Source organism: Lynx rufus, unplaced genomic scaffold, assembly GCF_022079265.1.
Source record: "Lynx rufus isolate CCGP_SWC_20201006 ecotype Redwood Valley unplaced genomic scaffold, mLynRuf1.p SCAF_16, whole genome shotgun sequence".
In the NCBI taxonomy this organism is placed as follows: domain Eukaryota; kingdom Metazoa; phylum Chordata; class Mammalia; order Carnivora; family Felidae; genus Lynx; species Lynx rufus.
In genome coordinates, this window is record NW_025814830.1 from 50,920,902 (window position 1) to 50,947,664 (window position 26,763).

Sequence of the window (26,763 nt, forward strand, 5' to 3'; positions counted from 1 at the left end):
ATGATGTATGCTATCCTACCACTGGACACTTAGGTTGTTTCCAATTTCTGACTATTAGAAATCATGCCAGATCGGTAACTTTGTGCACATGTTTCCAGAGTTCACCCTCTCCCCGCTCTGGATTCAAATGCTTGTTAATGATGTTTTCTTTGGCTAGGTTCCCAACTTGGTATTTCTGGAGCCAAAGAGTCGAGAAACAAGGTTTTGGGTGTCCTTTGACAGGCCTAAGGTTTTGGTTTGATTCACAGGAAAATGAGAAGCCATTATAGAATGTGAGAGGTTCGCATGGTCAAAGTGGCTGTAGGGAAATCCACATTTCTCAACAAATAGGAGAAAAAGGGGTACATGGTAATATACCTTTCATCCAAATCCTCCCTTCTTCCTTTTCCCCGTTCTATCTTCTCCGTACCTTTCCATTCTGTATAGACATTTGTTCTTTTTCCGGTATGTATTCACTTCACTCATTCGTTTATTTATTCATTCATTCAGTGATAACCAAGCCTATGTTGGCAACTGTCCTCAGGGAACTGTCCTCGGGGAACATACCAACACACTTCAGTGGAACGGTGGTTAGAAAAGGGAACAACCCAACACGCTTCAGTGGAATGGTGGTAAGAAAATAGAACACCCCCGGGGACACCCAATGCTACCTTGAAATCCCTACCCACCCCTGGTTTGGCTGATATATGAAGGATGGCAGCAGGGAACTAGGGGAAATGGGCAATCCAGATAAAGAAACAGCCCTGTGCTTAGGCCTGGAATCAGAAGAGAAGTTGGAGAATTTAGAAAAAAACTTGAACTTTGGAGTAGAAAGTGGGCAGAAAAGACAAGTTTTCAGCCATATCCCCAATTCATCTGTACTGAGGTAAGAAATGGAGAAATCTCCAGTAGCCTCTTCAAGGACAATCAGGGACTGAGAGTCATTCTTCTTAATAATACTTTTTTGAGATCTAATCCATATACCATAAAATTCACTCATTGAAAGTATACAACTCAATGGTTTTTAGTGTATTCAGTGCTGTGTAACAATCACCACTAATTTTAGAACATTTTCATTGCCCCATGAAAGGAACCCTGTCCCCATTAGCTATCACTCTTCCTTCCACACCCCTACCCCAAATTCTAGGCAACAAGTCTACTTTCTATTTCCATCGATCTCCCTGTTCCAGACATTTCATATAAATTGCATCACACAGTGTATGAGGGTTTTGTGACAGACTTCTTTCACTCAGCATAATGTTTTCACGTTTGTTTGTATTGCATGAATCAACACTTCGTTTCTTTTGTGGCCGAATAATGTTCCCTTCTATGAATAGACCACATTTTGTCTATCCATGCATCAGGTGACAGACATCTGGGTTGTTTACTCTCTTTGGTTGTCATGAATAATGCTGCTGTGAACGAACATTCATGGACCAGTTTCTATGTGGACCTATGTTTTCATTCCTCTTATGTATATTCCTAGGAGCAAAACTGCCGTGTCATATGATAACTGTATATTTGACATTTAGAGAAACTGCCAAGCTGCTTTTCAAAGTGACTGCCCTGTTTTACTTTCCACCAGAAATATATGAGCATTTCAGTATATCCACATCCTTCCTAATTTGTTATGGTCTGATGTTTTTATGTTAGCCATCCTGGATACAATGATGTGGCGTCTTATGATTTTGACTTGCATTTCCCTAATAACTAATGATGTTAGACATCCTTCCATGTGCTTATTGGCCATCTGTATATCTTCTTTGGTGAACTACCTACTCAAATCTTTTCCCGTTTTTAGACTGGGGTATTTGTCTTTTTATTGTTGAGTTGTGAGGGTTCTTTATATATTATAGATGTAAATCCCTTATCAAGTATGTGATTTGCAATGTTTTCTCCCATTTTGTGGGTGGTCTTTATTTTCTTGATGGTGCCATTTGAAGTACAAAAGTTTTAAGATTTTGATGAAGTCTACTTTATGTAATTTTTCTTGTTTCTTCTGCTTTTGATGTCATATCCAAGAAATCATTACTTAACCCATGGTCCCAAAGATATGTTACTGTTTGCTTTTATGAATTTGATGGCTTTAGCACTTACATTTAGGTCTATGATCCATTTTGAGTTAATTTTCGCAGACAGTGTGATGTGTATGGATATCTGGTTGTGCCAGCATCAAAGTCACTTTTTAGGGTTGATAAATCTTACAGGCAGGAAATAAAAATGTGTCTCCTTTTCTTCCATCATTCCGTAGAAGATGTTTCCTTCAGCCAGCAAGAAGGAGCTGTAGGGCAGCTCTCCGGTGACCCCAGCGAGGCCTTGGTTCAGAAACAGGGAAGCCAAGATGGAAGGGCTCAGTCAGTGGTGGTTCCCATGGCTCCTCTGTGTTGGAGGCTTAATATCCTCCCTCCGTCTTCATCACTGGGTCTTGGCAAACTTCCAGGTAAGTCTAGCATATGTGTGTTCAATTCACAGTCATATGCTCTGGTGGGATTTTCCAGTATTTTCTTTCTTTAAGTACATGCACTGTGTTCCAGGAGGGCGGAGGGTGACGGGTCTTCCTAGAGGTCCTAGCCCATCCCAGGAGGAAAAAAAGATGGCGGGCGGCTTTGAAGCTAGTGAGAAGCATGAGTTCCCTCATTTTGTCTTCAGTCTGCCATTGGGTTGAGCAAGCTAGAGACTTAGCCTAGTTCAGAGTTTGTTAAATTACCGTCGGGATGAACATGGGAGGAACAGTGATGGCTACATCACTCATGGGTCTTCTCAGGTAAGGGCAGGAACTGAGCTTTCTTATTACAGCAACAACTGTATAACAACAGCTGACACGTACTGACAACTCATGCTGTGCCAAGCACTGAGCCTAAGCACTGCGTGTGCTGGGTCTCATATAATCCTTATAATGCCCCGGAGGTAGATCCTGGTACCATTCCCATTTTATGGATGAGAAAACTGAGTCTCAGAACAGTTAAGTGACTTGCCTAAGATCACCCAGATGGTTCCGGAGACTCCGAAGTCCGACTTCTTGACCACTACTTTTATTGCCTGAATCTTACTCACTTCTCCACCTTTGGGGCTTAGTAAAGTGCCTGGGACAAAGAAGATACAAGTAATAGGACAATGATGAGCACAGGGGCTCCAGGCTCACTGCCTGGGTTTTGATCCTCTCTGTTTCACCATCCATAAAATAGAGATAGTACTTTTACCTCATTCGAAGGGTTGTTGTGACACGTACGAAGAGTGCCAGACACATAGTAGCTGCTCAATAAACTGTAGCCGTTGTATTAATGTAACAGTCGAGAGGCCGAACCTTGCCTCCTGATAAGTCTCGGGACCTTTATTAAGTTATTTAACTTCTCTGTGCCTCTGTTTCCTCATCTGTGACATGAGGAGGAGAACAGAACGTATGTACCTCATAAGGGTACCGTGAGGATGAAATAAATCCAGGTTCTTAAAGTCCTCAGAAGAAGTGCCTGCCACTTAGTCACCACAATCTGAATTAGCTGAGCTGGTGCAGGCCAGTCAGGCAGAGGATGCCACTCATAAACCCTTGAGCGAAGCATGTTCCTCCTCTCTCTGGGCAAGACCTTCTCCTGCTGTGGTGAGAACAGAAGGGGTCAGCCTCCCAGGCACCCAGAGTCATCCAATCCACCCGGCTGGCCAGTGGCATCAGAAATGACATGAGCAGACCCCCAATAGCTGCCGCACACTGACAGCCTAATTGGTCACGGGCAGGACACGGTTATGATGCTTAGAGAAAGGGTCTCTGAGTTACTTGGTTTGGGTTCGAATAGCAGCCGTCTCCTAGGATCTATGCGACAACTAAAGGGATACCACGCATCACGGGCACAGGACAGCACCTGGCACAGAATGGCAGTGGTCCGCGTGGCAGGCATTTTCGTCGGTTTGGTTCATCACCATATCCTTGTCGGAATTAGCACTGTTTTCTACGGCTGCTGGAACATATCACCACAGACCTGGTGGTGTAAAACGACGCAGACTTATTCCTACAGTTCTGGAGGTCGGAAGTCCAAAATGAGTCTTACAGAAATAAAATCAACATGCAGAAGGACAGCTCCCCTCTGGAAGCTGCAGGGGAGAGTCTGTTTCCTTGACTCTTTCAGCTTCCTCATCCCCTGGCTCGGGGACTCACGCTTTTGTCCCCCTGGTTTAGCATCCCACTGCTTTCCTCCTTCTGTAGTCAAAGTCTCCCTGTACCTCCCTCTTATAAGGACCCATATGATGACACTGCACCAGATAACTCAGGATACCCTTGCTATCTAAAATCCTTAACTTCATGACATCTGCCCAGTCCCTTTGCCATCTAGGTGACATTCACAGGTTCCAGGCATTAGGACCTGGATATCTTTGGGGACCATTATCCAGTGCACCCCAAGCACCTGGCTCATAATGCACTCAGTAAATCCCGGCCATGTGAACATCAGATGCTCAGTGGTGCCATCGGCATCACCTCGGCTGGGTCCTTTCAGGAATGACCACAGCAGCACATCTGGCCTCCTTGCCTTCAGGTCCTACTCACATCTCACCTTCGGTGTGGCTTTCCTGGCCCCAAGTTAACTGCCAGTTAACTCCTCCATCACACACACTCGTCATCCCTTTATCACATGGTTTAACATAGTTTTCCCCGAAGCATGTTTGGCCTTCTAGCATACTGTAAAATTTATGTGTTCACTAGGGTTATTGGTATTTGTCCATCCTCCTCACTGGAATGTAAGCTCAAGGATTACTTCAGGGCAAGGACTTTTTTGGGTTTTTGTTTATATTTTTGTAATGTTTACTTATTTTTGAGAGAGAGAAAGACAGAGCACAAGTGGGGTAGGGGCAGAGAGAGAGGGAGACACAGAATCTGAAGCAGGCTCCAGGCTCTGAGCTGTCAGCAAAGAGCCCAATGCGGGGCTTGAGCTCAAGAACTGCGAGATCACAACCTGAGCTGAAGTCGGATGTTTAACCAACTGAGCCACCCAGGCGGCCCTTGTTTTTCTTGTTAAGTTTATTTATTTATTTAGAGAGAGTGTGTGTGCGAGCATGAGTGCGAGCTGGGGAGGGGCAGAGAGCGAGGGAGAGAGAGAGAGAATCCCAAGCAGAGCCCAATGTGGGGATCGAATTCACGAACCTTGAGATCATGACCAGAGCCAAAATCGAGAGTCAGATGCTTAACCAACTGAGCCAGCCAGGCGCCCCATGGACTTTTCTGTTGTAGCCTCACACATCTCCTAGGGGTCTAGAACTGTATTAGGCACACGCAGGTGTTCAGTACCTGAGTGTTGAGTGAACATACGACCTGGATGGCCTGACCGAGTTTCTCTCAGCTGTGAGTCTGGTTCTTTATCTTTTAGGGTTGATCATGGCTTTCATAACAATGAAGGCATTGCCTGTGGTGAGGCCAATCGATTCCAGGCAACCTAGGTATTATCCTGTTCACGGTCCCCACCCCATTCCATTAACACACTGGCAATTTTGATCTCTAAAACACACATAACCTCAATTCTTATCTCTGCCAACACTTGCGAAAGTCTGGGAGGACAGTGAATGGTTTGGCTTTGGATTTTACTGGAAGATAAACTTTTGAGAATTCAGAAGGTGTAGAGATGGAAGGGTAAGTTGACACTGGCTGAAGTCACCAAGGTTTGTTGTATTGAGTTATACTGTTTCTACTAGCTGGCCTGGAGGTAATGAGTTTGCGACTTCTGCGGTTGGCTGGCCTCAAGAGGTTGGCTGTAGAAAGGTCTTGAGCACTGATTAGGGGGCGGGGGGGGGCATGGTGGAGGGGCTTCGGGGTGCCCATGAACTTCCTGAAACTGCACATGAACGTCTGTGTGTCTGTATGTTCTTAAGGAGAGTAGAGCCCATTGCTTCTATCAGCTTCTTAGGAGGGAAAGTGGAGAACTTCTGCACTGCCCCAGCTGGGAGGGCTCTGCGATCCTGGGACTCACAACACACAGCTCAAGTGAACAGGCTGTACACAGATCAGGGATGAGAGGCATGACCCCTTCCCCCCCCCCCCAACCCTTAACAGGTCCCCAAGCTACTATGTTAAAGGTGCTGAACTAGGCACTGGTTCAGATCTCAAGTTGACCAGTCTCATTTTTTGTAAGACTCTGGGTGTTTCTTGAGGCCTCAGTAGTTCTCCTTGATAGACTTGGGACTACTCTACTTTCTCTGATTTTGTGTGAATTTGAAGGTTCTTCAAGGGTACAGAATGCTGTTGAATCGCATAGTATTAACGATAAGGAAAATATGTGCCTTTTTTTGTTATGTGGCAACAGACTGGCTCGCTCCCTACTCTGTTTATCTGTCCAGCCATCCATCCAATAAGTATTCACTTCCTCACAACATTCACAAAAGCTACTGTTTATGTAACAAAAGCTTTATATAAAACACTAAGCCTCATTTTAGAAAATCATGAATAAACTGAGGTTCAGAGAGCTCAGGTTACTTGCTCAAAGTCTAGAAAGTGACGGAGCAGAGCCTGATTGGAAACCTTATTGATGCAATGGCAATGTTCACCATGATCACCTAGCAAAATACTCCTGAAGGCGAGAGGGGAGGGGAGATACCCCCCCGGAAGGAAGATGGGAGGACAGAGCACCCCGAAATCTATGTTTTACCTTAACATGCTTACATGTGTTACAGTGTACTTTGTATTATGCCCCTGCTTTTTTTAATATGAAAGAATTTCCCAGCAATCTTTGCATACAAGTGATGCTCTGGGAAAGGGGTATACCCCAGGGTTCTGCTACATTCCGCACCACAAACACCACTTTGCACATCGGATGTTTGCTGTTTATTTTTGAGATTTACCTCCTGCATGGGACTGGAGGAGGACAAGAGCTGAACCTGATTCCTTCTTGCTGCCTCCCGAGATCTTGTCCGGTATCCAGCATGAAGTAAGTACACAGATCATGAATCTGGCAAATACTTATTGAATGCCCGGCATGCACCAAGCCAGGTGCTATGGGAGATAGAGACAGATAGTACGTGCTCCCTGCTCTCGAGACAATTACAACTGAGCTGGAGAGGCCAAGCTTCCAGAATCTGCTTGAAAAGGATCTTTCCGAGACTCTTGGCACAACATTTTTAAAAGCTTGGTACTATAACAGAGCAATAGAAGAGATGGGAGGTAATTAGACACCAAACAAAAAGTGTCATTAAATAGGACAAATTTCATGAAAAGTGACAACCTGTTCCTCTGGAAAGGCAGCATTGTGTCAAGTTAGCACAACTTGCAGTCACAAAGTACAAATTATCAATGATGAAATATGCCTGTTTCCCAAGAGGGAAAGGCTGAGAGCCAAGTCGCCTGCTCTAGATGCTATCTGTTTCGCCACAAGGGTCTGAGCCTCTGATTGCTTGGCCTGTGAGGGCCACGTTCAGAACTCGGGCAGCACACGTAAACCCACGTCCCTTTCTGACAGACGTGGGTAGGTTCTGGGTTTATTAGAGTGAATTCTATTCATCACATGTTCACTGGACTGTCAGTACCGGCCATGCAGTGAGAGGCAGGGGTGCGTGATGAGGGCTCACACAGGGAGTCAGAATCCTGGCTCTTCCGTGAATCAGCTGGGGGATGTGGGACAGGGTTTCTACCTCTCTGAGCCTTGGTTTTTTAAACTGCAGCATGGGATCCTAATACTTACCTCGTAGGTTGTTGTAAAGGTTCATTGGGGTGACAGACAAAAAGCTCCCTGCACAGGGAACTGTACTAAGACCTCCACAAATGGGCACAAGTAGAAGGGGCAATTGTGGCAAAATTAAGGAAGTGATCTCTGATTTCCAGAAACCTTAGGTCTAGTGAAAAGACTGGTATGCTAACAGATAAAGGTCGTTACTATGATGGGTGTGACTGTTTTAAGTGAACATTTACTGAACACTTACTATGTGCCAGATAGTGTGTTAAACAACTGTAGCTGGATAATCCCATTTCTTCTGCACAAAACTCTATGAGGCAGGAACCACAATTGTTCCCGGTGGGGAACGTGAGGCGTAGGCAGGTTAAGTAACATGCCCAGGGTCACGGGGCTGGAAAGCGGTCAGAAGCAGGGTTTGAACCCAGAGGTCTGGCTCCGGAAGGAGATTTCAAGGCACAACAATGAGAGAGAAGGGAAGCCCAGAGAGGCTTCACAGAGGTGATGCTAAAACGGCGAGCAGTTTTTCGGGCACCAGAGCCATGTGAGAAGGCGCCCAGGCAGGAGGGAGAAGCAGAGGCAGAGAGCTGGCAGGACGAACAGCTTGTTCTGTCCAGGAAACCAGGTGGGTGCGTGCAGGGGGGTTGGGATGAGGGTGGTGGGGATCTGGAAGATGAAGGTGGGGAAGCAGGGGCAGACAGCGTGACACCTCAGATGCCAGGCATGGGGACTTGGCCTTTTACCTGGAGGAAATAAGGGGCCGATGAAGGATGAGGAAGACAGGGTCGCTGGCAGGTAGGGAATGCGCCTATCTGCTAGGCTCAGAGAGACATGACTCTGGCGGGTCTATTTGAATAGTCACATTTTCCAACTGAATGACTAACTTTCTAGCTATTATATGTGTGCGAGTTTCCCCTCTCCTCTCCTGGCCGCTCAGTTCCTTAAATGTTGACCCTGACTGCTTTCCTTCTCCCGCAAGTGCCCGGCAAATGTAGGTACTAAAAGAATCTGTTAAATGAATGAGTGATCAAGAGCATGAATGGGGGTCCTGGGAGGCTCATGTGGTTGAGCGTCTGACTCTTGGTTTCGGTTCGGATCATGATCTCATGGTTTGTAAGTTCGAGCCCCAAGCTGGGCTCTGCGCTGGCAGCATGGAGCCTGCTTGGGATCCTCTCTCTTTCTGTCTCTCTGAGCCTCCCCTGCTGTCTCTCTCCCAAGATAAATAAATAACCTTTAAAAAATTATTTTTTATTTTTTTAAATTTTTTTTCAACGTTTTTTATTTATTTTTGGGACAGAGAGAGACAGAGCATGAACGGGGGAGGGGCAGAGAGAGAAGGAGACACAGAATCGGAAACAGGCTCCAGGCTCCGAGCCATCAGCCCAGAGCCTGACGCGGGGCTCAAACTCACGGACCGCGAGATCGTGACCTGGCTGAAGTCGGACGCTTAACCGACTGCGCCACCCAGGCGCCCCTAAAAAATTATTTTTTAAAAAAAGCATGAATGAATAAATGAGTCTCTGAAGAACTGAATTGTGAGCTGGATTTAAGAAAATGCATATGGCCAAGGTGGATCACAGACCTAAATGTGAAAGGGAAACAGAAAAGTTTCCAGAAGGGGCACCTAGGTGGCTCAGTCGGTTGAGTGTCCGACTTCAGCTCAGGTCCTGATCTCGTGGTTCATGAGTTTGAGCCCCGTGTTGGGCTCTGTGCTGACAGCTCAAAACCTGGAGCCTGCTTTGGATTCTGTACTTCCCCCTCTCTCTGCACCTCCCCCACTCATGTTCTGTCTTTCTCTCAAAAAATAAACATTAAAAAATTAAAAAAACAAAAACAAAAAACAAGAAAAGCTTCCAGAAGAAAGCACAGGAAAGTTATCACAGTGGTCACAAAGAGTGTCCAAAAGACCATGAAAGAAAGCACTAGCCATAAAAGGAGGTAATAATAAACTCCACTTCATTAAAATTAAGAAGATCTGTTCATCCGAGATGACATTTAGAGAGTGAAAGGCAAGCTGCAGACAAGGAGAAGAAATGTGCATTTCCATATATATGATAAAGAACTCCTAAAAATCACTTTGAGAAGTGAATTTTTAAAAATGAGGCACTACCGGGGCGCCTGGGTGGCTCGGTCAGTTGAGCGTCCGACTTCGGTTCAGGTCATGATCTTGCGGTTTGTGAGTTCGAGCCCCGCGTCGGGCTCTGTGCTGACAGCTCAGAGCCTGGAGCCTGTTTCAGATTCTGTGTCTCCCTCTCTCTCTCTGCCCCTCCCCTGTTCATGCTCTGTCTCTCTCTGTCTCAAAAATAAATAAACGTTAAAAAAAATTAAAAAAAAAATGAGGCACTACTTAATAAGCACTTAAATAGTGTGTTTACACACATGCATTTAATAAATAAATACACACATACATATATGCATATATTAACATACATACGTAACCTACACATACCACTACACACCCACCAGAATGGGTATAATTAAACGACCAACACCACCAATTACAGAAGGATGTAGAACAGCTGGAACGCTCACGCACGCCTGGTGCGAGTATCATTTGGTGCGACCACTTTGGAAAACCGTCTGCCAGTATTTACTGAAGCCGAACTTGAGCTGGCTCTATGACTCAGCAATTCAACACCTGCGCATGTCCACACGAGAGGCAAGTGTCCACAGCCCACCCCGAGACCTGTTTAGGTACGTCCATAACAGCTCTATGGTAATAGCCCCAAACTGGAAACAATGCAAACAGCCATCAACGGGAAAATAGATAAATATATTGTGGCATATTCACATGGTGGTATAGTCACAGTTATAAACAAAACAAAACAAAAACCCACCTTGCTATAGGCAACAAAACGAAAGAATTTCAAAGATGTTGTATTGGGTGAAAAAAGCCAGACACTGAGGTTCAAGAACGGGAAAAGCCAATCAATAGGGATAGACAGGAGACCGTGCTTTCCTTGGGGAGACGCGTCTGGGTCACCGGAGAAGTTCTTTCTCTTGATTCGGGTGGCGATTGCACAGGAGTACTCATACGCGACACTTCACTGAGCCGTACCCTCAAGATCAGTGCACTTTATGTTATACCTCAATAAAGAGGTGTTGAAAGATAATAAATATATTAAAGTGTTAGAAAAGTGCTGAAGAAGAGGTCTGCCATATTTTGAAAAACGTAAGAGTGAATTTAAATGTTAAAACAATAAAACTAAAGACATGCAGCATGAAATAAAAGGACTGGAATGGGGGGGGAGGGGGTCGGTTCAAGAGCCGGAGCAGGAAAAGGAAGTCAGAAGACAGACCAGGGCCACGTCAAGGTGAGCACTGACATCAGGGAGAAACCATCAACTCAGACCCGTGTGGACATGGTGGCTGGGGCCCTGACTGCAGAGGGGAAGAGCCTAGATTCTGATGTGCAAGTCGGCTCAAAGCAGATCATCCCTGCGGTGGGCAAGGATGCCACTGAAAACCAGGTGGCGGCAGCGACAAGGGACATGAGGCTCAGCATATACTGAGCGCCTACTACGTGCCACGCCCCGTGGTCAGTGGTCAGTGCCTCACTGCAGTCTTCTCATGTTTACTCCTCACGACCACTCTGTGAAGTGACTCTGGTTACCCCCAGTTGACAGGGTGAAGTCACTTCCTTGGGGTCTCCAAGGGCAAGAGAAAGAGACTCCGGGCAGGCAGGCAGGAAATCCAGTGACTTTAAGGAACTGAGACGACTTCAGACATTTGAACAGGTCTGAGGAGCAAATTACTCATGAGATACAAAGTGTGCAGGATAAACCAGCTCGTGGTACACCCAGCAGTGTAGTGACCAGAATCCGAGGAGAACAGAGACGGAGTACTTTTTGTATGCTTTCGGGTAGATCAACAACATACAGTGACCAAAGTAAATTTAAAGGGCACAGTGTGCCAAGAGGGTGTGCCTGGAAGGGGGACAGTAAAGGTTGTTGCATGGAACTTGGTTTGAAAGTAGCTATTGGGCTGGCCTGTGCCCAGAGCTGTTATATTGTGATGTCCCAAGATTTGTAACTTTCCTTTCATGTCCTTTGAGTCACTCTTAATAATTCACCTTCCTCCACCTTGGCAATGTCAGGTTAGGCAGCAAGGGTTGAAAAGATCCAGCTTTCCTCTCCTCCTCCCCCACCTTCCTTCCGTTTCTTTCTTTCAAGAAGTATATACTTATTACATATATTATTTAACACGCATTGTTTTAGAGGCTGAGGATACAGTGATAAATAAAACAGGAAGTTCCTACCAGGCCTCACGAAGCTTGTATCATAGTCAGAGAAGATACACAATATGCAAATAAACATACACAGTTTTATGCAGCAAGGAAAAATGAAGTTAGCTAGGTGGAGGCCTTTCTGAGGAGTTGACATTTAAGCTCTGATCTAAGTAGAATGAAAGAAAAAGTTATGAGAATGTGAGGAGACTTCCAGGCTCAGAAAGCAGCCAGTGCAAAGGCCCGGAGGTGGGCGTATGTGAAGCTTGGTCAGGCAAGAGCGAGAAGGCCGGTTTGAGGGGCACGTGGGTGGCTCAGTTGGTTAAGCGGCTGACTCTTGATCTCAGCTCATGTCATGATCTCGAAGTCTGTGGGATCCAGCCCCTCGTTGGCTCTGTGCTGACAGCATGGAGCCTGCTTGGGATTCTCTCTCTCCCTCTCTCTCTCTTCTCCTCCCCTGCTCACTCACTCTCACGCTCTGTCAAAATAAACTCAGGAAAAAAAAAAAAGGCTGGTTTGGTTAGTGCACACTGAGGAAGAGGAAAGTCATAGGAAATGAGGTCACAGAGGAAGGAAGAGCTCACATAGGGCTTTTGTAAGCCACGGGGAAGCCATTGGAAAGTTTGCACTTGGAAGCAACTTGATCTGATTAGCGTATGGGGAGAAAGGACTCATAAGGAGGCAAGAGAAAAGCAAGGGGAGCACTGGGAGGCCGCCGCAGGAGTCCAGGGGGAGTTGATCAGTGGCTCTCCCAGAGCAGTACTGGCAGGGGTTGTGAGGCTAAGGCTGCATTCAGGACACAGTCTGCATAAAGAGCTGCAGGGTTTGCTGGGGAACTGGATGAAGGGTGTGAGAGACAGAGGTCAAGGATGTCCCTAAGTTTCTGCCCTCTGTCCTTAAACGAATGATGCTGCCACTGATTTTGGGAATGAGCAGGTTGAAGCGGTAAAACCAAGAGTTAAATTCATAGTTGCAGATGCCTATTAGATACTCACTTGGAGATGTTAGCAGGCTGTCGCTTGGTGTTCGGTGGGGGAATCTTTGAAAACGTCCCAAGTAATCCCTTACGGACAGAAAAATCTCAGTTCTCCCTAGTTACTAACATTTATTCCTTCAGCAAATATTTACTTAGCCCCTACTGTGTATCAGGCACTGCACTGGGTGCTGAGGAGTATAGCATAGATTTGGTCAGAAACACTCACTGTCTTCATTACAACTTAATTAGTTCACTGGTTTCTGAGACACCTCTCTGAATATTGTGTAAATACGTGGAATCGACTCTCTAGAGTTATAAATACTGAGATGTTCTCTGACTCAGCAATTTGGAAGAGCTTAGATTTTCCGAAAGAAAGGAGCTATAAATAGATTTGGACAAATGACAGACTTACCCATAAAATATGTGAAGACCGCCTTCAAACGAATCAGAAGGGACTGTCTCAACCAAATTCATGTTTACGAAGAGTCAACTTGGTGTAATGGAAAAGCTTACAGGGCTGGAAGGCAGGAGCTCGAGGCCTGCGTTCTTCTCCGACTAGGTTGCATGTATGACCTTGGCTGAGTCCTTGGCTCACCTTGCTTCAGTGTCCTCTCCAATAAATTGAATCTGAGAGCCAGCGTTTTCTCAAGAGCCTCCTAACTATTGTTGTTTTCTTTGCATTATTTCTTTTTTTACTGGACTCTCCCTCCCCTTTCCAACACTTAACTAAAAACCAAAACCTCAAACTCCAAGGTGATTCTTCTCTTCTTCAAGGGCTCGTTGTTCAAAGCAAGATAAACCTAGAGTTCCCCTCCTCCCGCCCGGCTTTTTGCAAATGGAAAGAAAATGTTTTTTTCTGATTATAGAAATGATACATGTGCTTCCTGAAAATCACAAAGACAGTAAAAAGTCTCTGCAGTGATCCACTGAGGCAACCATGTCTGTTTTCACCATCATTGTATCTGCAATGTATCACATGGCAGTTACTTAATAGATATTTGTTGAATGAATGACTTCTGCTGATATCTTGTGAACACCCTTTTTAGTCTACCGACAGGAGGAGGGGGAGGAGAAAATTCTTTCTCTGGGGGTTGTTTAGCCACTAAAGCAGGAGGGGCCACTTAGTCCCAGAGACTGACATGGCTGGGACCATACCGGATCTCAAATGACTTGTTTCACAACAGCTGAGGTCGGAAATCTATGGAATGCAGGGAAACAATCACACCAAAGACACCATTCTGATGGCCGTAAACAGTATCACGGGCGGCACAGTTTGAGCAATAACAAGAAAGGCTACACAACAGTCCAAGGTCTAACCGGGAGTGGCTCCTGCAGGATGTGCCCCACAAGCCTTCCTCCCACGTGTGGGTGCTCTTGCTTTCCTACACAAGGCAGGGGTTTCTCGTGGCACCTGAGCTGAACTCAACACTTGATTGAAAACCTAGCATTCTTTTGATTGTTAACTCCCCTCTTGGTAAACCAAGATGGTTTTCTGATTACTTCAGGAAATGAATGAAAGCCAGAAGGTGTCTGTAGACACATGCTTTATCTTTTTCTCCCAAATGGAAGTGGTGGCTGATGTTGAAAAACTGGGACATTTGACATGTGAATTTCAGATCTCTTGAAAAACCCCTGCATTTGGCACCACGGGGTCCTTATCCCATGGGGCAGTCAGCTAGGGCTGAGGGGCAGCCTCTTGCTCTAGACAGGGTGTTCAGCTCCCTGCCATCCTGCTGTGTTCCATCCTGCCTACTGTGCTCATTGACCCAACTTGCTACCTCTAACTAATTATGCAAAAGCGCTCGAGGGGCATCTATGAAGTACCAGGCACTGTGCAAGTCCCTTGGAACACGAGTGAATTCAACACAGCTCCGACCTTGGAGGAGCTCGCAAACCAACAAAGAAACTGGTTAATTACAGTGTGGTAAGGGGATAAAGCGCAGCCCAGAAAGCAGGAACATGGCACAGCACAGGGACTCTGCCCTGCGAGGCTGTTTGGAGGTTCCTTGAAGGTCGTGTTTGTGCTTGGTTTTGAAAGATGAGTTATTCAGGCGGGTGGGATGGTGGTAAATATTGCAAACAGCGGGGGTGCTTTTGAAAGCATATATGAGGTCTTTTGCTGATCTGACCGTCTCAAGCCAGCAACTTTTCCCTGGTTGATGCAGGTCTGTCTACAACCCTCTGCCCAGGTGTTTTACCCCTCCACCCCTTCCTTCCTTCCTTCTGTCAAAATGCCAGAGAATGTTCACCTCTACCAGGAAGAGCCTACCTGACTAATCCCCACTCACTTCCAGTTATTTCAACTAACGCAACACCCCCATTCTGGGGAAACTGGTTACCTGAGGGTGATTCTGTTATTTGAACTCTTTGTTTTGGAACCTTCTGATAGTTGGGAGAGTAAACCAGCATTCCAAGCAATTAATAAGTATTTATCAAATATCTACATTGTAGAGAACTCTCTCTGTCACATACATCATTTTTGATCCCAACAGCAACCCAGTTGAGAATGAAGACAAAGACAAATAAACTAAGAACAGAAAAGATAAAATTCAGAAAACATTTATTAAGTGCTCGTTATTCACAGTTTTGTTAATCCCTCCATGCATCCCTCCTAGTACTGCTCAGTGAATGACAATGAGCACTGCTAGGGCCAAGCACTGTGCTTAGCACCTGGAAATCGAGCCACTGAAACATATAAGCTGGCAGGTGACATGGATAAAGAAACCCATTTATAATAAGTTACCTGCCAGAGCAGTTTCAAAGGACAACAACAACTGGGGGAAAGGAGTGTCGACCGCTCCCCAGGGATATGGGGCAGGTATCATGGAGAAGTCTGAGCTGCTTATCTTGTTTTTTATTTTTATTGTGACATTTTACAACATACACAGAAATACGGAGACTAGTACAACGAAACTCCACGTACCCACAACCTGCTTTAACAATTAGTAACTCATAGACACTCGATTCATCTGTACCCTCACCCGCTTCCCTCCATCCCTTCATTTGGTTTTGAAGCCAGCCCTAGACATTTTTATTTCACTCATTTTATAAACTGAGTTTGAAGAAGGAACTGGAAAAGTCTAGACCTTCCACTAATAACTTCCTTTTCCCCAATTATTCTTCTGCCAGCGACTCCAAAGCCTTCGCTAGTTCAGGGTAAAGACCCATGGCTGCATTGGACCCTTTGAGCTGGTTGAAAGAAAAGACTGAATGGATCCAGTGAAAACCCCATCCTGCCTTATCTGAAATGCTGTTCATTCTTCAGGTGCTTGGTCCTAATTAATAATCCTTCAGAAAAATTGCTTAATTCTTTAGAAGCTTATTGAGGGTTGTACAAATGACCTAATGTTTGTACAATTAGGTTGTACAAACAACATAGTGTTTGTACAAAACGGTGGCTACATTCCACATTCCCATGTGCCCTTAACCTCCGGGGAGGGGACCTCAGACCATATGGGCTTGCCCTGGGGACGGAGCTGACTCAAAGTTGCTTCCTGTCACATCCTTGATCTTCACGGGGTTGGGAACCTAGTCCTATGTGGACATCTGATCTCTATGCCCTCCACCCCTTCAGCGTCTCCTGTCCGTCTGATGGGTACCAACATCCACGCAGTTACTCAACCCAGAACGTTGTCCAGGACTCCCTCTCCCTCACAATTCTGCCTGTTCCTTTAAAAGCATCCATTAATATCCACTTACATACACCAAGATCCTTCGATTTAGGTCCCCAGACCCTTCCTTCAAGTACTGCAATTATTTAAGCATCTTTCTGCCTTTAGCACCACCCTCCTCATTCTCCACGCAGCAGCTGGGTCATCTTTATAAAACACCCTGTTTCAAACGCTTTCATAGTTCCTAACCCCTACAGAATCAAGACCATGCTCCTTACCGTCGACAGGGAGGCCCTGCAAAATAAAAGCTTTCTTGCGTGCTTCTCCAGCTTCGTCTGCTTTATCTCCTTCCCTAGCCTGCAACCAAATGCTCTTTTTGAGGGTCTGCTTTCTCGGGTCTGCGCTCTTACCTGGGAAGCGCCCTTTCTTTCGGGAATAATAAAAGCTACACCTACTGCGCCCTTTTTTACACGCGAGAGCTCACAAGAGTCCACGACACCACTGAGAAGCCATCACCTTCCTTTTGCAGATGGAGAAAGTGAGGATGGACGCCTTACCCATGGGCACACAGCTACTGAGTGGAAAGCCGAGGCTCGGATTCAGACTCGCGGCGCTAGAGGCCCGGGGCTTAACCACAGAGTCCCAGCCTGCCCGCACACCCTCCACCGCAGCAGCTACAGCTCCCGGCGAACAACAGCCCCTGGCTGCGCTGGGACCGCTACCAGCTAGGCCAGCGGAGGAACGAGGCTTCTGATTGGCTGCCTCTGGCCACTACTGGCGAGAGGGAGGGACCGAGGGCGCGGGGGCGTCGCGGAGAAATGACGCAACTCCGCGGCTCCTTAAAGGCGCCAGTCCCTAGCGCCGCGGATGGCGCAGGCGCGTTCCGGGGACTCCCGCTTCTTCTCCGAGCGCTGAGAGCCGGGCCGGACGGGCGCGCGCGCGCGCGGACTGTGCAGACAGGGCGCGCGCCGGACGCGGGCAGCTCGAGGGGTCCCGCGGGGCGGCTGGGGCAGCTGGACCGGACGGCTGACAAGCGGGCGCCGCGATGGCAGAGGGCAGCGCCGTGTCCGATCCTCAGCATGCCGCGCGTCTGCTGCGAGCGCTCAGCTCTTTCCGCGAGGAGTCCCGCTTCTGCGACGCGCACCTGGTCCTCGACGGGGAGGAGATCCCGGTGCAGAAGAACATCCTGGCGGCGGCCAGCCCGTACATCAGGTGAGGACCGGGCCGCGGCGGGCCGGGCGGGGCCGCGCTGCCCGGAGCCCGGGGGCGGGCCGGGCCGGGCGTGTCCCCGGAGCCCCTGGTCCCCGCCAGCCGCCCAGGTCCCCCCCACCCCCAGGCCGGCCACCGCCCGGCGCGCTGTCCCTGCCGGCGGACACCCTGCCGGGCCCCCGGGACGGTCCCTTAGCTTCGGCCGCCCTCGAGCCGGGGCAGTGCTCCCTGGCGACCCCCGCGGAGCCGGGCCGCTGCCCTCCCGCCCTCCCTGCTCCGTTGCCCACCGCCCGGCGCTCGCCCGGGCCTCCGGGCCGCCGACGCCCCCGGACGCCGTCCTGGGCCGGCCCGGGACCCGCACCCGCACCCGCGAGCAGGGCGGGGCCTCGCCGGGGCCCGGCCGGCGGAGCCCGGCTGAAGTTTGCCCGCCGCTCGCCTCCGGATCGCGCAGTGGGCCGGGCCGGCGCGGCGAAGCGAGCCGGGCGCGTCTCTCCCGAGGAGAAGCCAAACAAACACTTCCTCGCCGGCTGTGGGCGGAGGGGAAGCCCCGCGGGATCGTGTCCCTAGGATCAGCGATCGACCCCCCAAGGCCGAAGTTCTTGTCAGACGTGCCTTCTTACACTCCCAGTGGGCGCTGCATGTAAAAGGAGGGCTGTGCGTTATGGACACACGTTAAAATAAGCTGCAGCTAATTTTAGAGCTCTTACTGTAATTCTCAGGATGCGGTCACAACGGAGGATCGTGAGATTTTGAGAGACTCAGAGGGCATTCTAAAACTTCAGTGAAACAAAGCTTAACCTGATATACCAGCTCAACTATCCAGGTTAATTAATTAAAGGTTGATTAAGATAGTGCTTAACCAGGTATACCGGATCTTGCAGGGGACTGTCGTTTCCTAGAGCAACTTTCTTGCAAACTGGGTTGCTCTTTTAATAAAAGGGAGGGGGGAAAACGCTACAAGCTGAAGAAACTGTCCAGTAAGCTGGTTAAATATAGACTCATAGTAGAGAATGTCACTAGAATTGACAGGTCAGAAAAAGCAAAATGAAGTGTAAGGTATTCTTACTGCTTTGTCCCAGCAGAACTCAGCCCCCAAACTCCATTTTAACCTTTGCATTAGGAGATACCTGTGCTAATTCAGAAGCAGTCCAAGCGCTCTCCTAACCTCTGGCCGAGTTTTGTAAATCTCCCTGCACTCTTTGTGGATGTAAAGGTGGGATGGGGGTAGGGGGGAGTCTTTGTTAGTATGGAATTTGGATGGTCAGTGGGATGGACAGTGCCTAGCTGGCAGCTGAGAGGTTTGAGCAATCCGTATCAAACTGGAATCAGGAGGTCAGAGTGTTCCCTGTACCCAGAGGATTCCCTGTTTGGGGAAATGCTAAGGACGGTTACTTTAGATGCATTATTGTTGTAGTTCTCTAAGAGGCGTCCAGCAGGCTTTTAAGAAAATTGCAAATTGCCAGACACATGCTGTGTATCCCTTTCAGTGCCTGAGCTTTCTCCACACCACTTACCACTGTTAATATACTCACTTTGCCCGCCTTCCCCAACCACGCTGTAAGCTCCATGAGGCCAGGGAGTTTTCTTTTGTCCGTTTCTGTGTCCCTGGCAGCCAGAGAGAACGGCACATGTGTTGAATGAGTGATTACCTGCCTTTCTTCCCCAGCAGGTGGGCCATTACATGACTGGCTCGGTTATATTTCATTTCAGATGCCCAGTTATCCGTACCTGGGAAGAGCCCTGTGCCTGCTTTCCCAATCCAGCTACTCTTATAGCTGGGAGCTGTTGGCAGATGACTTAATCTCGGCTTCAGCTCACTAGTCTGATAAATGAAGGATAGAATGTGTCTTCGTCTCATTTAATCTTTGACCTGTGCAGGAGTAGGTAATAGTGTTTGAACTCTCCAGGTCTGCACGCGGATCCACAAAGGTAGATCGCTGCTGTGTCTGCTGCATTAGAAAACGTGGGGGAGGGGCGCCTGGGTGGCGCAGTCGGTTAGGCGTCCGACTTCAGCCAGGTGACGATCTCGCGGTCCACGAGTTCGAGCCCCGCGTCGGGCTCTGGGCTGATGGCTCAGAGCCTGGAGCCTGTTTCCAATTCTGTGTCTCCCTCTCTCTGCCCCTCCCCCGTTCATGCTCTGTCTCTCTGTCCCAAAAATGAATAAACGTTGAAAAAAAAAAATTAAAAAAAAAAAAAGAAAACGTGGGGGATTGACTTGTCATGTGGTGGCAAATAATGAGAATATTTAGTAATGTGAAATGGTACTCATTAATAAAAGCAGTAATTTCTTTGTTAAATACTGCTAATCAAAGTGGCCAAGTGAAAGGGACTTCAGATCTTCGCTGCTCTAATTCTGCTACTTTCCAAATAAGGAAATGGGGTTCAGTGGGCCTTAGTGGTTTGTATTATGATGAAGTTGCTCGTTCTTAGTGGGTGAAGTCAGATTAGACTCCTGGTTAATGACACCTTGTCTCCTACCCATTTATGATACCAAGTTACAACGTTACTCGTATTTAACTCTTCTTTATGCAACCTGTACTACTTATCGATTCACAATATGTTATCATTTAAATGTACTTTTACACACTATCTCATTCTGATTTTCATTTTTAACCATCTTGTTCAATGGATAGGACAGGTATTTTTGACATTTTATAGATGAACCTGAATCAGTCAGTGTATGTTTTTGTCAGTGACTCTTTTAAGTTTATTTGGCTGTTGAAGTGGTGTTCTTGGGAGTATTTTAAGATGACCAGTCTCAGGGCGCCTGGGTGGCTCAGTGGGTTGAGCTTCCGACTTTGGCTCAGGTCATGATTTCAGGGTTTGTGAGTTCAAGCCCCACATCGGGCTCGTTGCTGCCAGCGTGGAGCCTGCTTCGGATCCTCTGTCACCTTCTCTCTCTGCCCCTTCCCTGCTTGTGCACTCTCTCTCTCTCAAAAATAAATAAAAAACATTTAAAAAATGATCAATCTCAAAACTACTTACAAGTAATTTGATTTATCTGTATTACTACTTACAAATGAACTATTTAATAATTTTTGACATCAGTGATATCCAGCTTTCATAACGTATCTGTTTGTTTTTTTTTAAGTCTATTTATTTTGAGGGAGAGTGAGAGACAATGAGTAGGTGAGGGGCAGAGAAAGGAGAGAGAGAATCCCGAGTAGGCTCCATGCTGACAACACAGAGCCCTACGTGGGGCTAGACCTCATGAACTGTGAGATCATGACCTGAGCTGAAATCAAGAGTCCTCTGCTTAACCAGCTGAGCCACCCTGATGCCGCTATCATATATCTGTTTTGTTTGGAAGGAACTTTAAGTGTTTTTTTTAATGTGTATTTATTTTTGAGAGAGAGAGAGAGAGAGAGAATATGAATCTGAAGCAGGCTCCAGGCCCTGAGCTGTCAGCCCAGAGCTGGACTTGAACTCATGAACTGCAAGATCATGACCTAAGCCAAAGTCAGTGGCTTAGCCAACTGAGGCAGCCAGGCGCCCCATGTTTGGAAGGAACTTTAAAGAATCACGATGAAACAAAATAAGTTTGCATGTTCTGGTACTTGATGTTTCTGACTTTCCCTTTGGTTGAAGCTTAAGCATTTAGGTCTGTGATGTCATTAACATGTGGATTGGGTGTTGAAAGTTTAGTAGTCTGAGAAACTATAAATATTTGAGTTTTGTTTATATAATATCCTTAGGTAGCCTAGTTTAAGTAACTGTCTTAAGCAGTATAAAGTTGTATGATTTGGAAACAATGTTATATATTTTCTGCACTCCCAACAGAGGGAACCAGTTCAATTTTGTCAGAGTAGGAATTAAAGCAGCTCATCTGGCATACTTTCTACTTAATATAGAAAAGTCTTTTAACCTAACCTACTGGTTTAATCTTTTCCTGTGCTCCTTCTTTGGCTTAGCATTTATTTTTCCTCTGATAATCTTAGCTATCATACACTAGAAGGACTTTCAGTATAAGAGGGAAAAAAACATAAAACTCAGCTTTAGCAATAGAACCCGAATGTTAACCTGAAAAAAAGTTGGGTAGAGCATGTATGTATCATGCAGTGTTAGGATACAGATGCTACTGGAAGGCAGGCAGGACTTTCCATGGTCCATCGTTAAGCTCAGTAAGTGGGATGCTGCTTTCCCAGAATGCCCTCTTCCCAGCTCTTCCTCATTCTGATCCCTGAATGACATTTTCCCTTTAGTTTGTTGGAAAACTAAATCTAAATGTAGCTGACGACCTTTAAGGACGGCAACATTGAATTCGTTGGTATAACGACCCACAGAATCTTTCCTTTCTCAGCAACCCTGAGACCTTCTGGGAAAGGTTCCCTGAGGCTTATAGGAAATTTCCCTTTCTCTTGAATATTGCAAAGTTTGCTTTGCTTCATGTCTGAGGCTCTTCTGGTTCTGGCACAATCCCATCGATCTGATACGAAGTTCAGACTCTTTTCCCTTGTGAGCTGTGGTGCTTTGGGAGTGATGTACGTGAAAAGGATTTGAAGATGAACTGCTGGGTGGTTCTGCAGGGACACATGCAGGTTCCTGTCCTCTGTTCACTTTTTTGGCAGGGGAGGTGCTATTTATTAATGAAAAATATTCCACATCCGTGATCCTTTAGAGTCAGAAGTTCTTTGAAACGATGCCATTGGCTTTGGCCAGTCAGAGGATGGAGTCATCTGACTCCCCCATCCTGTGAATGGCCCCACAGATAGCATAGGTTTTAAACTGGCCGTTGAGCTTGCCTGTCACCTTGTCCACCTGGGCCACATTCACCTGGACGGACGCATGGTCCCTGGCCCCGATGATGCAGTTGCTGGCAGAGCACTTCCACAGCACGGACAGGTGCACGAACTCGCCCACCTTGTTCTGCACGTCCAGGACGCCTGCTTCCAGCACCAGGAACCCCCGGGAGCGTGGGTGCAGAAAAGCCTCTATTCACTTTTGAGAATTCATTTTGTTTTGGTTTGGTTTTTTTCCTGGGGATCTGTTGGAACCTTACTTTGTTTAGCATTCATCCTGGAGAGTAAAGGAAAGAAAGAGTCTCAAGATTTGTGGATCCCTCGATGAGTCAGCCAACAGTGAGAACAGCAGTATTTCTCCCTTGTGTTTTCAGGGAAAGCTGGTCTTTGGAGGGTGGAGTGGAGACACTGGGCCCAGAATCCAGTCTAGATCATCTTTTTTTTTTTTTTTTCCAAGTTTATTTGTTTATTTTGAGAGAGAGAAAGGAGAGAGCCTGTGAGCTGGGCAGGGGCAGAGAGAGAGAGGGAGAGGAGAGAATCTCAAGCAGGATCTGCACTGTCAGTACAGAGCCCTTTGCAGGGCTCAAACTCGTGAACCTTCAGATGATGGGTGACCTGAGCCGAAATCGAGAGTCAGACTCTTACCGGCCGGGCCCCCCAGGTGCCCCCATTCTAGGTCATCTTGGACAGCGTTTTTTTTTTGGTTTGTTTTTTTGTTTTTGGCTTTGTGTTGTGGGGAGGGGGTCTGCTTCTGTTCTTAGAGCTTTATTGTATCATTTAAAGTTTTTTTGTGCGTGTTGACATTAAAGCATTTCTTCTGCCCAGTCATACAGGATTTGGTTGGGTGTTCTGCTGTGTAAACCCAGCCCCGTAGAGCTGTTTTGTAACAAGCATTTATTTTCTGCCGTTCCCTCTGGACGTGTTCCAAGGCCTGATTATCGATGAGCCTGTTTCGCCATTTAAATCCAAACTTTGACTCATAGATGATGCTGATGAACTACTTAAAGAGACCAGTACGATCTCTGTAGGAAGTGCAAGTTTCATGGCAGCATGGAGATTGTCACCATCCTGTCTTTGGGCATCTGGTACCCACCCTGTACTTGAGAGGCGCTAACGTCCGTTCATTTTGTCCACTGTGTGCACAGCACGCTGTTCGTGCCCACGTCCCTTTTCCCTTTTCTTTCACTTGTGCTTTGAGTTTGTAGTCACCTGCCTGCAGCTGCTCCTCGGTGACTGTCGTCTGTTAAGTTTCTTAGTGCCTAAGGGTTCAGCTAGAAGCTCCCGGTTCTGGAGCAGTCTTCAGCTCAATGACGACAGCTGCCCCTTGCTGCACCTTCATGGCGACGGGAGCTGAGCTGGGCCTGAATATCTTTAATGGATCTGCACCTTGTTTGTTTTCATCCACCTGCTATACGCGTCCCAAACAGCCGCATCCCAAAGAAGATGAAATCTGCCCCAGAGGGCTTACAGTCACGTGCTGCAAAATGATTTCTTCTCCTCCTCTTCCTCCCTCTTCCCCTCCTTCTTCTTCCTCTTCCTCCTCCTCCTTTTTAGTATTTGCAACTGTGTTTGATTAAATCCTTTTCTTATGTGGGTTTTTCAGATCTGATATTAAAGTATGTTCTGTTTCAGAAGACCAAAGGAGCCTTTTCTCTGGCTTCTAAGGAAACTAAGCCCTTGAAATTGGAGCTCTAAGTTCAACACAGATTACTTATTTCAGCTTAAAGGTATTTATTTATTTATACGAGATGGCGGTCGCCACTGTTAGTAGCCACGAATGCTCTAATTCTGGAGAGGGTTTTGGAAGGTTTCGAATGAAGAAGCAAATCAATACAATTCTTGTTAGACTAGTGAGTCTGACATAAAGTGAAGTTTTGAATGTTTAGGCTTATTGTGGAACTTTCCTGAGGATTGTTATCTTGAGTAACAGTACATGTGATAGAAATAAAACGTAGCTCTAACGAACACTGATGGATAAGTCCTCATTGTTTTACCTTTGCCCTTTGACTTCTACCTCTTAGAGTTTGTATTAGCCTTCTTCAGTGTTCTTACAGTACTTTCTGTTAAATAGAGAGTCAAGCAAAGTGCTTTTCCATCAACTCTGTTTCTTAGGATGTAGATTTCGATAATACAGCCTAAGCGTCCAGATTACAAAGCCACTCTATCCATTGTTTAAACTGTTCATCAGTTTGTCTTATGATATCAAAGTGAGGCTTAAAATCTATTTATAATCCATCAGGAAAACATAATTAGGACAAATAAGGAGTCATTTGGCTTATGCGTACTGTAGGTTAGTCCCTGGGGGAGCCGCATGAGCCTTCGGCAGGAGACAAGTCTATCATTTTGTGTACTGAAGCTGTAATATAAATGAATAATTTGTAAGTGGGAATTCTAGGTTAAGGGTGGAGATGTGGAGGTGTGGGGTGTGACAAGTGGCAGACTGTGGTTACAGTTCGAGATCCTCCTGTGAGTTCTCTGTTGCCTAAGACGCAGTGAGTCCAAAGAAGGAAGGACATCAGAGGCTCAGGTGAACATGGCATCTGTAACTCTCTGGAGGGTCAAGGTCATGTGTCAATCTAAATGCCCTCCAATGCTCAGCCAGAGCTCTTGACGCCCGTGCTCAAAAGAGCAGAGAGTGAAGTCTCCTCTCTTGGTGTTTATTGCCAAAGAGTGACTTAGCTATAAAATGATGGTCTCATGTTTGCTGATTTCATTTCTCTGTGAGAATAAATTATAATATTTTTCCCTCATTCAGAGATACTAGAAAAGTAGAACACTTAGGGAAAATAAGATCTGGGTGTAATGTTGTTGGATGAAACAGCCTTCAAGCAATAAAGCTTTGAGAGGTAGCGTATATCAGAAATGGAAGAAGGAAGGGCCGGTTTTGAAAAATAGACTGTTGAGTAATGGGATGTGGGAAAAAAAAAAATGTCCTTCATTTTCCTTTGTAGAGTTAATGTGCTAATGGATATAGAACCTTAAATGTATACTTTGCTCACAGGTATTTTGTGATTCTTTCAACTATTGAGTATTTCTGTATCTTTTTTAGGAACAATTTGAAAGACCATTTTATGGTTGTGATTTTTTTTTAAATTTTTTTAACATTCATTTTTGAAAGGCAGAGAGAGACAGAGTGCGGACAGGGGAGGGGCAGAAAGAGAGGGAGACACAGAAACAGAAGCAGGCTCCAGGCTCGGAGCTATCAGCATAGAGCCTGACGCAGGGCTCGAACTCACAGACCGCGAGATCACGACCTGAGCCGAAGTCGGCCGCTTAACCGACTGAGCCCCCAGGCACCCCTATGCTTGTGATTTTTATATTAGCCCGTAGAAATATCACGGGACATGATTTTGTAGGCACATTAACATACCGGTAACCAATTGCCTGGGCCTCTGAATAATTGTAAATTGTTTAGTAATACTAAGCTCAAGATATCTTCAGGCTTTTGTCACTTAAATTGTACCTGTCAGTCCTTTACTTGGAGGAAACCTCCCTTTTAGGAAGGTGAGGTGAGTGTGAGCCTCTTCTGACACAGTGGAGCACATTCACTGGGTGTAGCCAGAAGTTTGAGGAAAGTGGCCCTGTGCAGAGCCGAGAGAGTCCTTAGATCCTGGGTTTCCCTTCTCTCCTTGCCATCGCCCACTTCGTTTTTTTTTTTTTTTAATGTTTATTTATTTTTGAGAGAGAGAGGGAAAGAGACAGAACGTGAGCGGGGGAGGAGCAGAGAGAGAGGGAGACACAGAATCCCAAGCAGGCTCCAGCTCTGAGCTGCCGGCACAGAGCCCGACGCGGGGCTCGAACTCACGAGCCGTGAAATCATGACCTGAGCTGAAGTCGGACGCTCAACCGACCGAGACACCCAGGCGCCCTGCCATAGCCCAGTTCTGCTTTGGGATGGAATTAGAGGCCAGTAGGCTCCGTGTCTGTCCAGTCTTCCATTTCCTTAGTGAAAGGAAGAGTTTCCCGCCAACACCCGGTTTTCTTCCTACACCACAGCTAGTGTGTGCAGTTTAGACCTACCCAAGCAGATATGGGACACTTCGGGTGTGGTTGGTTGGTTAATTGGCTGTTTGTTTGTTTGCTTGCTTGTTTGTTTACGTGCCTGGCCCCTTTTAAGTACTGGTAGCACTGCCTTGTGTGAACAGCTTTGTTACCTGCGTGAAAATGGAAATACCTGTGGTTGGCAGGGAGGGAATAAAATTCTAGTTTTTATCACCTCCTGCAGTTGGAGGTGGGGGGTGGAGGGGGCAGGAACAAAGTAGATGCTTTTTATTTCCTTTCTCTTCCATCGTCTCTGCTGTTGGTAGGAACATGAATTATGAAAATATGCACCACTGTCACAGCTGTTGTTACATTATTTAGAAATGTCATCACTGCCTTAACC

At 46.6% G+C, this 26,763-nt stretch overlaps 1 protein-coding gene and 1 pseudogene across 1 annotated transcript in view; one reads left to right on the forward strand and one right to left on the reverse strand.

Annotated features, from left to right (window-relative positions):
- The first annotated feature begins 17,352 nt into the window (after positions 1 to 17,352).
- The window catches only part of GAN (gigaxonin), a 52,066-nt gene continuing 42,655 nt past the window's right edge, over positions 17,353 to 26,763 (forward strand). The window contains exon 1 of the mRNA XM_047078820.1: positions 17,353 to 17,643. Coding sequence (XP_046934776.1) covers positions 17,477 to 17,643 — 167 coding nt within the window. The 5' untranslated portion in view covers positions 17,353 to 17,476. The remainder of the gene's footprint in view (positions 17,644 to 26,763) is intronic.
- LOC124511648 (40S ribosomal protein S21-like) lies at positions 22,261 to 22,655 on the reverse strand (annotated as a pseudogene).